The sequence below is a fragment of the Talpa europaea genome, assembly GCF_964194135.1.
Source record: "Talpa europaea genome assembly, chromosome: 10".
Taxonomy (NCBI): Eukaryota; Metazoa; Chordata; class Mammalia; order Eulipotyphla; family Talpidae; genus Talpa; species Talpa europaea.
The window spans coordinates 5622393-5639434 of NC_140077.1; the positions used below are offsets into that span (position 1 = coordinate 5622393).

The 17042-nt window shown below is 54.0% G+C and overlaps 1 protein-coding gene across 5 annotated transcripts in view; it reads right to left on the reverse strand.

Moving 5' to 3' along the window:
• Positions 1–17042, reverse strand: part of TACC2 (transforming acidic coiled-coil containing protein 2) — a gene marked incomplete at its 3' end in the record, with an annotated part of 61583 nt that overhangs the window by 33318 nt on the left and 11223 nt on the right. For all 5 annotated transcript variants that reach the window (XM_084245242.1, XM_084245241.1, XM_084245239.1 and 2 more), the window contains exon 2: positions 5520–5665. In XM_084245242.1, the coding sequence (XP_084101368.1) occupies positions 5520–5665 (146 nt within the window). The remainder of the gene's footprint in view (positions 1–5519; positions 5666–17042) is intronic.

Genomic DNA, 17042 nt, shown 5'->3' on the forward strand with positions numbered 1-17042 from the left:
TCCCTCCCTCCAGCCCTGCCTGCCCCTCCCCTTCTCATCTTGTCTCACTTTGCTGCCTCCTCCCAACTTCTCTCTGTCTCCAAGGCCTCTGCCCACCCAGGAACCACTCCCTCTCCCAACCCCTGCAGAGATTCCAGGAGCTGGCCAAACCTCGTCCACCACCCCTGACCCCACCCGCTCCAGGCCCCTGTGCACCAGGGGTGGCCTGCACGCATTTCTGGGTTCGCAGCTGTCCCAGGGAGTTAGCATGTCGGACAGAGACTGGCCAGTCAACCAAAAACATGTTGCTAGCAGAGGAGGCCAAACGCCCCAGAGCAGCCCGCAGGCCTTCGCGCAGGAGAACGAGGGACAAGGATGCGTGTGTCCCTGGGGACAGTTCCCAAAGTGGGTAACGTGGACAGGAGTTAACCCCCCACCCCCACCCCACGGCTACAGTCTCCAGATGCAAAGGCCACTCCCTGAAATGTGAATCTCAGAGAAATGAATCTGCTTTTTAGGATGAGTATGTCCCAATTCCCAGTGATTTGTCGTTTATCTGCGATTCAAGTTTAACCAGGCGTCCTGTCTTTTTAGTTGCTGAGCCTGGCAGCCCCATTCTTAATTCCCAAATCAAACAAGGTTTGGGAAATGATCAAACCCAATCTGGCTTCTCCCTGGAGTTTCTTTCAGGGAGGCCCATGCCACCATTGCAAATCGCAGGTGGTGGGTATTTTGTGTGGCTCTTTCCAAACTTTGCCTGAAGCCCTGGGCAGAGGATTCCTGTCCACGAAGAGCTACCAGGTGATGCCCATACCAGGGAACTCCAGGCCTCCTGAGCTCGGGGGCTGGCCTGGTTTGCCCTTGTGCTGGATGTGCCACAACTCTTGCAGGCTCCATAAACACCCCTGTCACTGACACCCCCTTCTGGAAGTGCATCGATTGGCCAGTCGTTGTCGAGCCTTCCTCTCCCTTTGCACCCAGTGCCACCAAGCCCCACTGGGAGCAGATGGCCCAGAAGATGGCGCTCTGCCCTGAAGGTCTCAGCTTTGCTCGTAGCTTTCTCCACGAAACGATTCCTTCATCGTCTCCAAGGCCCTCTTGCTTCCCTCCCAACTCAAAAGAAGGGGTGTCCCCCCTTCTTGTTAAAATCAACTGCTTTCCTATTCCCTCAGGAACCCCCTCCTCCATCAACAGTTCCTGGTCTCCCTGCCCGAGACACGGCAGACGGGCACGGAAAGACCAGGGACGCAGAGGCCCAGGTGCCCTCAGTGGGCCTTGCAGGAAGAGGGGCCTCAGCCCAGCCCAGCGTTTCCAAGCCCACAGCCCCCTCTGCCAGGCTGCTCCCGGCCTCCACCGCCCGGAAGGAACCCGGGGCCTCAATGTCAGGCGCCCTGGAAAGGTGCAGCCTCAGCAGATCCTCAGCTTAACCATCTGCTCACTGTCTCCCCAGAAGAAAAGCTCTCTGCCTGCTCAACGCGCCTTTCCACTTTAGAACTGACGTCTCCTAATTAAATCATCGTGGGCCAGGAAACCCGATCTCACTGTTTCTTAACCTCCGCACTACGGCCGTGCAGACCTAGTAACTAGCGCCACCCTGGCTCCAGCTTCTGGTCAATCTGATGCCAAATTCAGCATCCTGGGTCCACGAAATGCAAAGCTTAACTAGGAGGTTCCTGGCTGTGTTAGTTGCTGGGGTTACCAAACAAGCAGACAAACCCCGGGCTTAGATAACTGACAGACATGGCCCTGTCCCAGCTCTGCAGCTCTAAGACCACAGCATCCACAGGGCTGACCTCTCTGGAGGTCTCTCTCCTGGGCTTGCAGAGAACCATGTGTCCACGCGGGCACATCCTGGAGTCTCCTCCTCTTCTTACAGGAACACCAGTTCCATCAGATTAGGGCCCCACCCCCATCACCCTGTTTTATCTTAGTTGCTCTTTGAAGGTGTCTTCAAACACAGTCACCCGAGGGTTAAGCTTCATCATATGAACTGGGGAAGACCTCCAGGCTGCCCACGACACTAGCACTAGCTGTAACATTCCCAAGCTAAGAAAACTGAGGGGTTTGGAAAGAGGAGGACTTTTCAAGCAAAGGGAGAAAGCCAAAAAGGGGGCAGCTGATGCCACCCAACGTCTGTCACCCCCTTCTTGAGGGCTACAGCACTTAGCCGTGCCAGGCTGTGTCGAACCGGAGGCTTCTGCTGTGTCGGTGCCTCCCCCCACCTCCTCCCTCAATGAGCTCACCCTGGGCAGGGACCCAGGGCCCAGAGGCCCAAAGGTGTCACGGCAGGCGCCCAGCACCTCCGCCTTAAACCAATATGTAAGGGGAGGCACAGCCTCCACCCTCTGTGCAATGAATAACCAACGGCAGCCGATCATGTTTATTCTGGAAAAGGTCTTCGTTTTAATTAGCTCACAATACAAATGAAGCGTCACCTCCATCCTCATGTGGCATTCCGCGGACAGCTCAGAGCGAGCCCCTGATGAATCCAACACTTCCCTAACTTGCCCATCTAAGACACACCTCACTCCTCCTGGAGTGGGGCTCCGAACCCCCATTTTCCCAGGTGCCACAGAGGGCTTCAGGAGCAGGGAAATCAGGACTGGGTTGCTCGCCTCACCCACCTCCTGTCAGATCCTATCCTACTTCTTAAAATCTCCAGGGGATGGTTTTAATATTTGGCCACAGAAATGATTTGGAGGGTGAATGTGGGTTGGCTTGGTTGAGCTTCGATTACCTGTGTCTGCAAGGTGGAGGTGGGTGGATGTGGCAGGCAGGCAGTCCAGGTGGGCCCTCAGCCCCAACGGGACCAGCCTCAGGGGCTAGAGGTCTTTGTGAAGGTGGCGTCACCCACCCCAGACCCAGATCCTTAAACATCCTGCTAGGCCCAGGCCCCGAGCCTGGTGGGTCAGTGCCCGGTGCTTCCTGGGCACCTGCTCTGCTCTCACCTGTCTGTGCTCTCAACCCGCCACTCAGCTCCCGATGGCTCAGGAGGGCCCTGCGCTGCGTGGGTGCCGTCAGCCATCGAGCACGGAGACCCCTCAGAGGCGGACACATCCTCTATGAAAACATGTTCTCCCACCGGAACCCATGGATGGGGCAGCCGGAGGAGGGCTTTGTGGGGAGGCAGAATGTGACGTCACCCAGGAGTAAAGCTGGAGCGTGTGCCGGGTCCTGACGGGCCTCCGGCACCCCAAATGCCACCTCTCTGTGCTGCTTTGTTAACTCTTGCTCCACGTCCCTCGCATCCTCGCTGTCCTGCCTGGGGACCCCGCAGCAGCACGAAGGCTCCCCATTCAGAAGTGGTGGGGAGAGGGACACGCTGGGGTCATGGGTAAACATGCCGTGATGGGGACCCCAACCCAGCCTTTCATCTTCTGTGTTCTCATCGTCCTTGTTCCCCCTGCAACATCACTGTGAGCACAAAAAGGGCAGTTCAGGGAAAGAGCTGAAGAAGACAGCGTGGAGACAGAGGACCGGCGTGACCGCGCTGCCCCAGGCCCAGCTCAGAGGTCAGGGCCAGACAAAAGCGGCTGAGACCTTGGCTTGATCAGCTCGGCGACTTTGACCGAAGTTCCTTAACCGGTCACCACCCGAGCACCCCCTTCCCAGTTACTACGGAATGAGAGGCATGGCCTCCAGTGGTGCCCATGGCAAAGAAAATGCTGCCAAGTGGTGCCATTGTTGTTCTTGTTATCAAAAGTCAGCTATAACAGGCCAGCACTGGGGTCTGCGCTAGCCCCCTGTCCTCCCTGGGGTAACAGGCCCTAAGCCTGTGGTGTGGGGTGCCAGCAGCCTGGGATAGTGTCAGGGCTCGCTGAGCTTACTGCTGAATGCAGCGAGGTCACCAAGCTTGACCAGAGGGTCCAGAGGGCCCAGGTGCTGGGCTGGGCACCTTGGGTGGGGACATGGAGAATCTGGCAGCTGCCCATAAAAGAAAACACTCTCCTACGCACAAAAACGGACAGTTTATTCACAACTACATTTGACCTAGGGGCCACGATGAATTTGTCATTTGGCCACTTTCCATGAAAAACAAAGGGCAAAATTTTCACGATGATACAGGAAAGGAATTTTTTTGATGCTCTGTTACCAGAAAGAAAGTGGGATTACAAAGCTTTCTGAAAAATGGAAGCAGCCCTGACTTCTTCACCTTTTTCAAACCAAATAAATTCCAGTAATTACTTCTCAGAGCCTAGCACCTAGACTGCTGTGCTGTGTGGGCCTCCAGGCTGGTGGCGGCCAGGCGTCGCCCCAGCAAAGGCAGCTGCTCCCCCTAAACACAGGCCTGTTCTTTCTTCCCAGTCGCAGGGGTCATCTCTGCTGAGCCATACAGTCCCGGGAGTGTCAACCCTTCCCAAAACAATGGTCTATTTAGAGTCAGGGCAGGTGAAAAAGAATGCCACCCATTTCTTTCTAAAACCAACATGAAGGTCAAAGTGTTATTTTATTTTATAGTCACCCTGGCTCCTGGCCAGGTCCAGTACAAATAGAGGCCCGGCCTTCCACCTGCTTCTTCTCCTCCCACCCAAGCTCCACCCCTCACCTGCGCGGCCTCAAGCACAGGTATGTGGACACCCACCTGAAGGTCCTGACCCTGTTCTTGACTCCCTGTCCTCAGCTCAGGGTGCAAACCTGGGCACGGTCAGCCTGGGGAGATGGACCAGGAAAGGGCCAGGCCTGGGACATGGCTGCTCCAAGTTAACCAGAGTGTGATCTTGCAGAACAGCTCTGCATCCCACCATGGAGCTGTGCATCCCACTATGGAGTCATGGCTATGACCTGTGGGAGGCTGGTGCATGGGCACCACCCACCCCTAATTGGCCATTTCGAGCAGCTTCATCTCCTTGCAGGCCTGCAGTGGCCTTCCACACTAGGGCAGTCTGCACAGGAGGCTGCACGCTGAGAGCAGCAGCCAGGTGGGTGCCTGGACTTGGGGGACAGATCTGTCCCACCCTCCAAGCCCTCCCACCACCTGTCATCACTGCTTCTGAAAGGGACAGAAAGGCCTGTGTTTTATGTCACACTGGAGGAGAAAGCATGTGGGAAACAGAAAGGAAATCAGGTAACTGGAGCTTGATGAGGAATAAGCGAACCTTCCCTGCACAGACTCGGCTCGCTGGCCATCCGGTCCAGTTACACAATATCTACATGCCCAAGCCACGGGGGGATGTTCTTTATTAAAAATGCAGGTCCACCCGGGCTGGCCAGATGCAGGGTTCTCACAGGCGGGAACCAAGGGGCAAAATATTAGAATCCAAGATAGAACCTTCCAGCACCCACTTCCCACTCAACACTGCTTCTGAGTGTCAAGCAAAGACAGCTCGAGCTAAAGGAGAGGTTTCTGCAGAGGACTCCCCCAAATTTCTGCAAAACAAAAGAGACTCTCAGCTGTACCTGGCTGCACCTGCTGACCAGCAGCTTGCACCCACATCAGCCCCAGCCCCCTCGGGCGGGACCCTCCCACCCCAGGAGTCCCTCTGAGCCAAGGGCTGCTCTGGGCCTCCGCCATTCCGCACCGAGGCCTGACCCTGGGGTACCTGGGTTTCCTGGTTCTTCCGGGGGAGGCTGTACGCTGACCTCAGGTTCTGGGATGACTTCGGGGGGCGGTGGGGGTGGGGCTGGCGGAGCTTTGACAGGGGTCGTGGACTCCGGGGTCTCAAACGCTTCTTCAGAGTCAGAGCTCCTGGAGGAGAGAGAGGGGGAAAGAGAAGGTGAGGAGGGCCAGGGCTGCCTCTGCCCAGGGCTCAAAGCCCAGGTTCCTCAGTGGTGTGGATGCGACCCTGCCTGGGCCAGGGCATCAGGCTCGCGACCCTGCTGGGGGCAGAAGACAGACACAGGGAAGGCCATTCCACAGCCTGGTTCCCCAGCGTGGGTCTCACGATCCCCAGCTTTGTGCCCAAAAGATCTGTTCTCAAAACACACATCTCTGGCCTCAGTGGCAAATGCAGTGGAATCTTCTGGAAAACTCTGGCACACATTATTTGGCTCCCATTCTGCCAAACAGCTGTGGAGGCACTGCAGGGAGCTCTTTGCAGTCTGGGGTCCCAACACCCCCACAGGATCCCCACTGGGTGGGACTGAGCCTCATGGGGCTCCTCCACCTTTCTCCCACGATGCCGCCCCTTCCCCTTCCCTGGGCTTGTCATTATAGACAGCCACTTTCTAATCGTGGCATCTTTTTCCTGCACGGAGGCCAGCGGCCCTTTTCATCACGGCCTCCCAAGCCCGCACCCGCAGGCGGGGCATGAAGGAGGGAACCAGTCGGCTGGAGGACGTGCCAGGCCAGGGCACGCTGGCTGGTCACCCCCGGCACTGAGACAGCCCTCACTGGGCTGCTCTCCAGGGTGCTCTTCACCCAGAAAAGAGGCCCAAAGCTCCCCCCAGAGGATACCACACCGAGGAATAAGGGGAGGCTGCTCCCCAAACTGAAGCCCTGATCTGGGCTCAGGAAACCCAGAGCAGACAGCTCTGTCGCCCTCTCTGGGGCCTCCATCTTAAGCCAGATCAATGAGGCCTCCCCAGATCACCAGGCCCAGGTTGTGTCCTCAGGCCAGTAGGCTTGAGATGCCCATTGCATGGTCCTGGCCCAAACCTGCTCTGAGGAGCCCAGATGCAGAGACACAGCAGCAAATGCCTCGAAGAAGGTAATTCTCGAGAGTGGCAGGGGAGCTCTGCTGGCAGAGCACCCAGTGGGCAAAACCCAGGTGAGGTCGTATATTCAGAAGGTGTGTGTCAGGGGAGTATGGAGTGGAAACACTCACATTGCCGAGTCCCCCAGGGTCAAAGGACCAGCATCTTCCAAAGCCCCTCTGCCAGCCAGCGGTGAGACCCAGGATGCAAGCTGTGCCACCACCCCAGCCAGGCCTGAGGAAGAAGCCGCTAGAGGATGCTTTGGAAAGTCAACATCGATGCTGCTTTTACCACCAGTGTGTCAGTGACTCACACCATCAATGCCAAAACCCCATGCCTACCCCCAAAGCCCCCCAGGGGACCAAAGAGGCGGACAGAGATACCAGAGCTGCCTCCAACAGGATCCAATGCGCTGAAACCTACACACGATCAAATTTCATGCGTCAAGACTAATTCATGCAGACACCACGGGGGCCATGCTGACTTCTCACAGACTCGCTTTAATATTAAAGGCCATCGCTTGGCTCCAGGGGGAGAACTGAAGCCCCACTCAAATGACAAGAGATCTGGGTACCTGAAGTTTTGCAAAGTCTGCTTACCGGTATGAAAAACCCAAGAAATTACACAGAACAAGAGGATGGATCAGCCAGACTGGGAAGCGACATGGAGCCCACTTGCCTTTCTCCATTGCTCTCCTGGACGAGCAGATTGGGGTCCCCGCTGCTGGTCACCGTGGTCCACATCCACCGGGCCCATTCCACCGGAGCCCACATTCTCCAGGAGGCAAAAGCCATCTCCGGGGAAGAACAGCTTCTCCTCCCCTCCCCCCAACTCCAACCCCTAACTCCTCTGTTAGTATCTCTGGGATCTAAATCTCCTTCTGATGTCCCAAAAAAGTTAGCAGCATCACCAGCCAGGGAGGGCGTGAGCTCGCCAGCATCCGGCAGAGAGACGGAGGGGAGGCTGCAGGCTAGTTCTAGTCCGGAGGTTTCTGCAACCCTGGGCCCCACGATGCGCCGCTTTAGTGCACAAAGGGCCCCTGCTCCTTCCCAGCAGCACAAGCAAGCGACAGGGAGGGCCGGATGTCCCCGGGTTCAAGCTGCTGAATTCCAATGAGGTCTCCCCTGCTGCAGCTGCCCGGGGCACACCTGCTCCAGTGCGGAAGGGACCACCATTCACACCCCCACCCCTGCCCCCTGGGGGAGGCAGCGCCAGGGAGGGGGAGGGCACACCAGGCGCCTTTGTGGGTCTCTGCGTGTTTACTAGGAACCACTGCTGCGTCAAAACATCGTGGACCCCAAGAACACCATTCACTTCCGGCGCTGCACGCACTGTTTCCTAGTTCCACACCCTCTCCCAGGAGTGGAGAGCAAGTTAATTAGAGGAGGCGGATGGCAGCTTTTTTAATTAGCTCCTTTTCCCCTATGGAGTTTCCCGGGGGCTTAAAAACACTTCTAAGAGTGGGGATGTCTGCCGTCCACCCACAAAGAGCCCACACATCAATCCAAAGCAGCATTTTGAAGTCCGATGCATAAAAGCAGTTCCCATTGGCTGCCGCCTTTGTATTTTTTTTCTACAACAAAACAACTATAAGACACTAAGGCCCCACACGCTTTCAAAAGGAATGAAAAGGAAATTAATTCCATTTGCTACAAAGATGTATCCACAAGAGAAATGTGTCTCTGCAGTCAGCTAAAATACTCTCAGTAGCTGAAAAAATTATTTACCAGGACACGCATGTGCTCCACTCACCAGCTAAGTAAATACGCAATTAGATGCAAGACAGTGAAACACACGCGTGTCCAAAGCATGAAGAGATTGCTCGTAAGGGTGTTGAGCATGGCGCCCTCATTCTCAGCCTGAATAGCATTAAAATAAGTGCCCCATGTTGACCTGTTGTCGCGTGTCAGACACTGAGCTAGGCACCCTGGACACCTCTGTGGTGTCCACTTCCTGCTGGCTGGACAGCAACCTGGGCAGAGGGCACCGTGACAGCTGGAGAGGCGGGTGACCACCGGCCACACTCACGCAGCAAGGGCAGCTGGGTTCCCATGTCCAGGGTAGGTCCCTAAAATCTGTGCCCTTTTCACTGACATCAGTGGCTTCCACACATTTTTTGCAACAGAACTGTGTTTCCAAATGCACCTTATATGAAATTGCTACACTTTGGAAGAAGGACTTTCATTTTGTTTAGATGCTCAATGTATCACAGACTTGTTGAAAAGTCCATCCTTGAGGGGGCTTCCCTGGTGGCGCAAGGGGTTAAGACCAACCTATGAAGTTATCTGCAGCCCCTGCAGCATGAGTTTGATCCCGGGCCAGGGAGCTACCCACACGGCGCAGCAGACCTCTCCTGACTCACCCCTGCTCCCCTCAGCAGTGTATTTCAGTCAATCTGCCTGTTCTGCTCCCCACTCTGTCTCTGGTGAATCCTCTCACCTCCCACACCTCTGGCCTGTACCCCAGCTCTTGTATGCATAAATAAATAAATCTTACAAAGAAAAAAAAAAAGATAAAGACCAATACTTAAAAAAAAAGTCCATTGTTGAGAACAACTTAGCTCTTTGGAAGAACTGGAAAATCCACGCGAGGGTCGGGGAGGGGGGTGCTGGCCAACTCCCTCCTGGCCACACCTGTCGGGGAAAGTCCTGGCACCCAGCAGGGAGTCACGGCCACAGCGCCTGCATCTCAGGGGCTGTCCTGGGCTCAGGGGACCATCCAGGGGCCCGAGAGAGGCCTGCCCCACAACTAGATGGACGTGCTAGCACGAGGCTGTGTTGCTGGGGCCCCATGTGGGCCACGGAGAGAAGGAAGACAGAAACGGGCCCGGGGCACCGAAATCCAAGCAACCCCACCCGCCAAGGAAAGCTTAAAAAAATTTTTTTTTAACTTTTTCTTGGTTTTCAGAATCTCTATAAGCTATGAAGTTTGAAAACCTTTCTGTGCCCTGCAATGAGGAAGGCGAACCCCTCACGGATGACAAGCTGTGTCACAGCAGGGAACTTGATGGAAACTGTCCCCAAGGATAGACATTTTAGCAGGAAAATGTGGCCAGCCAGGCCCTGTTAATCTGTGGTTTGGGTTTTGTTTAAATAGGAGCATCTATGGACAACAAAATAGTGTGAGATCAGCACCCACAAGTACATCATATGATGACACACAATATAGTTCAACAGCGTTAAGTATACAGTAAAACTCGTAAAACAGACACACATATGTATCTGCATGCTTTATGAACAACAAGAAAGTCACACATGCTCACACACGCACACACACACACTCGCCTGAGCACACGCCTCCTGCTTAAAACAATTTCACCAGGCTGCTCACTTTTTCGAGCTGACCGCAAAGGGTCAGGCTTGAACTGACCCACCCTGGACACAGCACAGGAAGCTGCTCCACTGCTCCATGTTAAAGGGGAGGAGGGGATTTCAACTCCGCCGACGGCCGAGACGCTGCGTGGATGTCAGGCGACCCAGAGTCCCCATCAGGAGCTGTCATCTGTGGACAACAGCAAGGAGAGCAGCGGGCCAGGCTGCTAGAATTTGCCAGCTGACACCTTAGGGAAAGTCAAAGCAGATGACAGCGCACTTAGCCCAAGACTCCCAGCACCAGAGTCTGTCGGGTTTTGGGGCAAGTCCTATTTTCAGCGCTGAGCAGCTGTCCACAGAGGCCAGGCTGAGAAGTCGCCAACTCAATGGCCACCCACAACTGGCCGCCTTGAGGCTAGGCCACCCCCTGCAGGTGAAGGGGGAGACACACACAGCTTGAGGAGTCCTGCTGAGCCACTGCAGAGCGAACAAAATCACAAGAAATGGGAACCAATGCTGGGCAGCCATAGCACATGGACTTTATTGAGGGGCTGTGGAGGCTGAGGACCAGGGTTGAGGACACAGCTGGGAGCATCCGGCGAACCCATCTCTTAGTCAGAGGAAGGGAGGGAAACCTAATAAATAAGCAACTCACCCAGACGCACCAGAATGGGGGAGACAGAATTCCCCCGAAAGGTAATCAGAAGGTGGCTGCATGAGAGGGGGTCCTCGAGCAGAGAATGGCCATCTCAGACCCCCTCCCTGATCTAACCATGAGAGCTCGGGCACATCACAGGAGCTTGGGCATATCACGGGACCTGAGGGCCCTCAGCGTGACCAACGTGGGGATGACAGCAACCGTCAGGAGTTGCTGTCCCTTCCCTGCAGCCCCGGAGAAGGCGGTGCTCCCAGTCATGCTGGGCTGGACGGCCTCCATCCTGATGCCCCGCCAGGGGAGTGGTCCAGAATGGGGAGGCTGCTGGGGCACGTGCAAGGGGGGGCACATGGAGGTGCATGCGTAGATGCCCCATGAGATGCCCCCCTCCCCCCAGTTCTGAGAAGGACTGTTGACCATTGCACAGGAGTTTAGCAAAAGAGAAGCGGCTCCTCAGCGGCTGAGGATCTCCCTGGCTGCGGGTCTCACTGTGGACAGTGAAGCACGAGCACCCGTGTCCACCATCCCACCGACGTGGCCCCTGTTCTGCCTCCCCAGAGTAAAACCAGGCGGTGACTCTGCAAGCCCGACTCCTTGCATGAGTAACTTCCACTGACACCTTTAACCTCAGATTCTTGAAAATCTAACTAGAAATAAAATATTTATGGATGCTAGTGAAAAAAAATATAACACATGGTTGGGCCTCCCCGGTGGCGCAGCGGTTGAGCGCTGGGTTGCGAAGCTGCCCGCGGCCTCTGCAGTGCCGGTTCGATTCCCGGCTGCTCCCCAGCCACCGGAGGAGGGTCCCACATGGCGCGCAGACCTCTCCTGCCACCCGCTGCTCCCCCCAGCAGTGTACTTTGGTCCTTCTGCCTGCTCTGCTCCCCGCTCTGGCTCTGGTGAATTCTCTCACCCTCCCGCGCTTCTGACTGTACCCAGTGCTTGTATAAATAAATAAATAAATAAATAAATCTTTAAAAAATACATATATATATATATATATAACACACGTGGGCTCGAGAAAGACACCAGGAGGCGCCTCCGACCGGCAGTCGTCAGAAGTCCTCTCTCCTCCAGGCCCTGCTGCGTTCTAAGCCACGGGACAGGCACACCGTAGCCTGCCAGGCGAGACACGGCCAGCCCCGACTACAAGTGTCTCTGTCCAGCCAAGGCAGGGGACTCAGGCTTGCTGAAATTCCTGCTCTTCTGCGCTGATCTGCAGACCCACGAGGCACATCGCAGCAGGCCCGTGTGGACCAAATCTCTGCGTCCCCTCAGATCCACGCGTTGAAGCCCAGGGCCCAGCAGACGACCCTGAGCCGGCGGGGCCTCTGCAGGGGTCAGGCCGGGACAGTAGGGCTCTCGTGCCTCCTGCGTCTGTGCCCGAGAGCTGCCCTGTCCCTCCCGCCCCGGGAGGTCACGGGAAGAAGGACTGACAAGGAGGCTGCCAGAGGACGGCCCCGGTCCAGGGCAGGGCACTGCTGTCCTCCCCTGCGTGTCTGTCTCTTCTGTTTATCTCTGTGTGTCTCTGACTCTGAGTCTCTCTCAGCCCCATCTGTCCCCGAGCCTGAGCATCCGTTTGTTCCCTCCCCGCCGAGTGTGTGCACGCGTGTGCTTGTATGTGTGCACGCGCGCTCTCCTTGCTTCTCTCGGTCTCTCTGTTCTCGCCCCCTCTAGTCAAAAAGAGGAAAAAGGCACATTTGGAGGCTGCCCTGCTAACTTGAATCCTGCACGTTCCATCAATAATTAAAGCTCATCTGCTCTGACTTTATAATTCATCATTTACAATTTTGCCTTTAAAGTGCTCCTTCAGAGGCTTGCAAATTATTATTAATAACAGCACTGGAGAAAGGCTCGGCGGGCTCTCCCTGCTCCCTACACTCATCTCTTTTTAATGTTTCAACTCAGCATAAATACCTTCCTCATACAGGCAGAAAAGTCATTGTTTTTAACAAATAAACCCACACCTTGCACAGGCTGCAGCCAGCTTGCTAAAGCCCTTGTGAGCTCCAAGCAGCTGCACTTACCCATCACAGGGTCTGACCCCCCCGGGCCAGGACGCTGACCTTGAGGGAGGCTATGGAGACCCCGAGGTTCTGCAGGCTGAGAACATGCTTCTTTGTTTTTGCTTTTTTTTCATTTATCTGAAAATCGGTCCTTCTTGCGGCCTGGAGTACCGAGAGATGCCCCAGCTGGAACTCCCACAAGCGAGCTCCCCAGCAAACCTCTTTCCCAACTTGCTGAGTAAAAGCCAACATGTACCCACAGTGGGTCTCAATGAGTTTCAGTCACGACTGTGGATCTTTTTAAAAAAGATTTATCTAAAAATTTATTTATTTAAAAATCTTTTAAAATTTATTTTTATTTTTTCATTCATTTAAAAATCTTTAAAAAAAAGACTCAGGCGTGGGCCTCCCCAGTGGCGCAGCAGTTGAGCGCTGGGCTGCAAAGCTGCCCGCAGCCTCTGCAGCGCCAGTTTGATCCCCGGGCCCCCGGCGAGGGTCCCACATGGCATGCAGACCTCTCCTGCCGCCCGCTGCTCCCCTCAGCAGTGTACTTCAGTCCTTCTGCCTGTTCTGTTCCCCACTCTGGCTCTGGTGAATTCTCTCACCCTCCTGCGCTTCTGACTATATCCAGTGCTTGTATAAATAAATAAAACTTAGGGGCCTCCCCGGTGGCGCAGCGGTTGAGCGCTGGGTTGCGAAGCTGCCCGCGGCCTCTGCAGCGCCGGTTCGATCCCCGGCTGCTCCCCGGCCCCCGGCGAGGGTCCCACATGGCGCGCAGACCTCTCCTGCCGCCCGCTGCTCCCCTCAGCAGTGTCCTTCGGTCCTTCTGCCTGCTCTGCTCCCCGCTCTGGCTCTGGTGAATTCTCTCACCCTCCCGCGCTTCTGACTGTACCCAGTGTTTGTAATAAACAAACAAACAAATAAATAAAACATGCCTCTATAAAAAATAAAATTAAAAATAAATAAATAAAACGTAAAAAAAAAAAAAGACTCAGGCGGAAGTTGGATGGAGAAGCGTGAAAGCTTTGCTTTTAAAGCTTGAAGTCTAGGGCCTCCCTGGTGGCGAAGGGGTTAAGCACCGCACTGTGAAGCAATCCGCAGCCTCTGCAGCAAAGGTTTGATCCCCAGCCCGCCAGGGAGCAGCCCACATGGCGCAGCAGACCTCTCCTGCCTCATCCGCTGCTCCCCTCAGCAGCGTACTTTGGTCAGTCTGCCTGTTCCCCGCTGTCTCTGGTGAAGCCTCTCACCCCCACACCATCTCTGGCCTGTACCCCAGCTCTTGTATGCATAAATAAATAAATCTTTTAAAAAAACATAAAAGCTTGAAGGCTAGAAAATCTTTAAGCTCAATTTCTACCAATGTTGGAAACAGTACTTTTTTAACTAGGTAAGCCTTTATATATATATATATATATAAATTTCATTATAAGCAGCTTTAGATTTACCAGAATTGCAAAGATGTCCCTATATTGCACACTCAATTTTACAGATGATTACCATCTGACATTAACATGCACATTTGTTTTAACTGATGAACCAATACTGACACATTTAATTCACTTCAGTCCATACTTTATTTAGATTTCCTTAAATTGAATTTTGTCCTTTTTGGGCCCTAATATTCCTTAGGCCCCTGGGTCATGGCAATTTGTCAGACTTTCCTTGTTTTTGAGATGTTGACATTTTGGGGAGTCTGGTCCCTATTTTACAGATTATCGCTCAAGTGGGGCTGTCTGTACAATAAAGCAGGGAGCTTACACCTGTGGTCCCTTCTTGCACTCTCTTTACAGGAGCAAAAGGAAAACAATGGCTTGTAAACACGGGCTAATTGCAGGAAAAATGTGCTCCACTGTCAAGGCCCCCCTTCTTCCTGGGCACATGTTCACACCATTCTCTCATACATAATGCAGCAACTTAGCCTTTGACCCACTTATTAAAAATTCTGAGCTGATATAGTCTGAATTAAAGCACTTTCTTCACGGGTAACACGTGAGCGCTATTAGCCGGGTCCCCTTGCAGAAGCAGCCAGCACAGCAGTCACCAAATATAAAGATAAGTCTCAACAGATCTGGCTCCAAAATTCATGATCTGCCACTTGTGAGGGGGCAACTTTGGACGGGTTTCTTATTTTCCCTGGGCCTCAGTTTCCTTGCCTCTGGAGTTGGCAGCGGGGACGGAACCACGTGGGGCTGCCTGGCACTGGGAAGATGTTCACTGTCTCTGTCCTTAAGCCGTTCAGGTTCTACAGTGCCAGTCGGAGAGCCTTTCTCCTTAACAGGATCGCAGCACAGCCTGCTCACACTTTCCCAAGTGGCCCCTTTGACAGGACAATCATAGCACTGATTTTGGCGTTGACTGAGCAATGGAAAAAGAATGTGATTTTCTGGCTCTTCCCACACATGCAGCACCCCCATCCTGGCACACAGGCACGCCTGGGCATACAAGAGCACACGCACATGCGCGCACGCGCGCACACACACACACACACACACACAGAGCTAAGACGGCTGTGGGTGAGGAATAGTGAAATTAAGCAATAAATTCACTCGAATATTTCCTGAATTAATCCCCAGCCACGCAGAAACTACAATCAGCACAACAGAAGACGTGCTGACACACTGAGCTGCAGGCTGGGAGCACGTGGACTTGCTCCTGAGCCTCCCTGGAAAGGAGGATGCTCGGGGAGGAGCCTGAAGGAAGGACCCAGCAGGCCCCGAGGCGGGCAAGAAGGCTGCCATGGGAGCTCTGCAAGGTGAAGAACCCAGGGCTGGAAGGAGGGACTGGATGTCAGGCCCCCAGGGAGGGCAAAGTGGGCCAGGAGAGAGCCCTCCACGGGCTGGCACAGGGATAGGCTCACCTTCTACAAGGTGGTCAGTCTGGCCTGGAGGCAGGAGGGTGTGTTGGAGGGCTCAGGCGGAGATGGTCAGACCAGCAAGGAGCTGCTGAGTCCATAAGGAGCTTCAGACCAGCTGGGCGGGACTGAAGAGGTAAGAAGGGGCCTGACCCGAGAGGCCAGCAGAAGGCCCCGCAGATGCGTGTCCTAGGATGAGCTGAGCTCCCGGGGGTCACTCAACACGTTCTGGCAAAAATAAGCATGTTTTTGTTTTGTTTGTGTGCATACAGGTCTTGTGTGTGTTCAGGGAGCTTGTGTGACGAGTGTGGAAACACACAATTCAGGTATCGCTTAGCGATCGGGAAACGTTCTGAGAAACGCAGCGTGAGGCTATTTCTAGGATGTGTGAAGGTCATCAGTGTAATTACACTGACCTGCTACCCACCAAGGCCACAGGGAGCCACGGGGCCACCACCCAGGCCTGCCATGGACCAAACAGCCTGCTTGGTACCTGCCAGGGTGGGAGGGACAGGTCCCCAAGAGCTCAGCTCAAACCAAACCCAAACAACACCCACTTGGAAGCAGTTCTTCCCTTTTTTCTTTTTAAAGGTTTATTTATTTATGCATACAAGAACTGGGGTACAGGCAAGAGTTGCGGGTAGATGAGAATATTCACCAGTGACAGAGTGGGGAGCAGAACAGGCAGACTGACTGAAATACACTGCTGAGGGGAGCAGCGGGGAGACAAGAGAGGTCTGCCGCGCCATGTGGGCAGCTCCTTGGCTGGGTATTGAACTCGTGCGGCAGTGGCTGCGCACAGCTTCATAGTGCTGAGACTTAACTCCTGCACCACCAGGGAAGCAGTTATTTTCACTTGCACTATGACTGATACCAGGAATAAAGTCGGTTTTTTCAACTCCAAGAGGCTGAACCGTCTTTTATTCTGACTGACTCAATAAAAACAAAAGTATCGGAACTTATATATGCAAGGCTGATAAGCAACCTCAGATTTCAGTTATACCTCACAGAGCTCCAAAGAACAGATACAGTTTCCCACATCAAACAGGCAAACTGTCTCAAGGTTAAGGGTTTTGTGACAATAACCCAGTTGAGTTACAGTAGAGTCTCAGAGCTGACCTTGTCAAGAACTACTGAATTCTATGATCAAAGGACAAGAACAAGGAATAAATCCCACAATAGGCACCTGGCTATTTATATCCCTCATGCCTTCACGCCCTCCGGCTTACAAACATTCTTTCTTATTTTTAGGACGAGATGTTAAAGGTCAGCTTTGTGCTTTGATTTTTTTTTTTTCCCCAAATCTCTTGCATCAAAGTTTTCCATTATCTCCAGGTTCCTGCTATTTAAAAGTCATGGTTTTGGTTTTAGCCCGAGTTTTAATGTTTAAGTTCAATGAAATAAGTAGAAGCTGATCTCCTCTGTCATCACACGGTGTGTTGATGGGCTGAGCATTAGAAATAAGAGGAAACAATCAAGGGTTGCACCTGGGTTTTGGCTCCTGGACTTCGGGGAGGGGGCCTGGTGCGCGCAGGCGCCCTCAGGAGGAACATCCAATTCTCTCCAAAACAAAGATGGGAAAGTTCTGCCTCTTGCCAGCTCCCCTG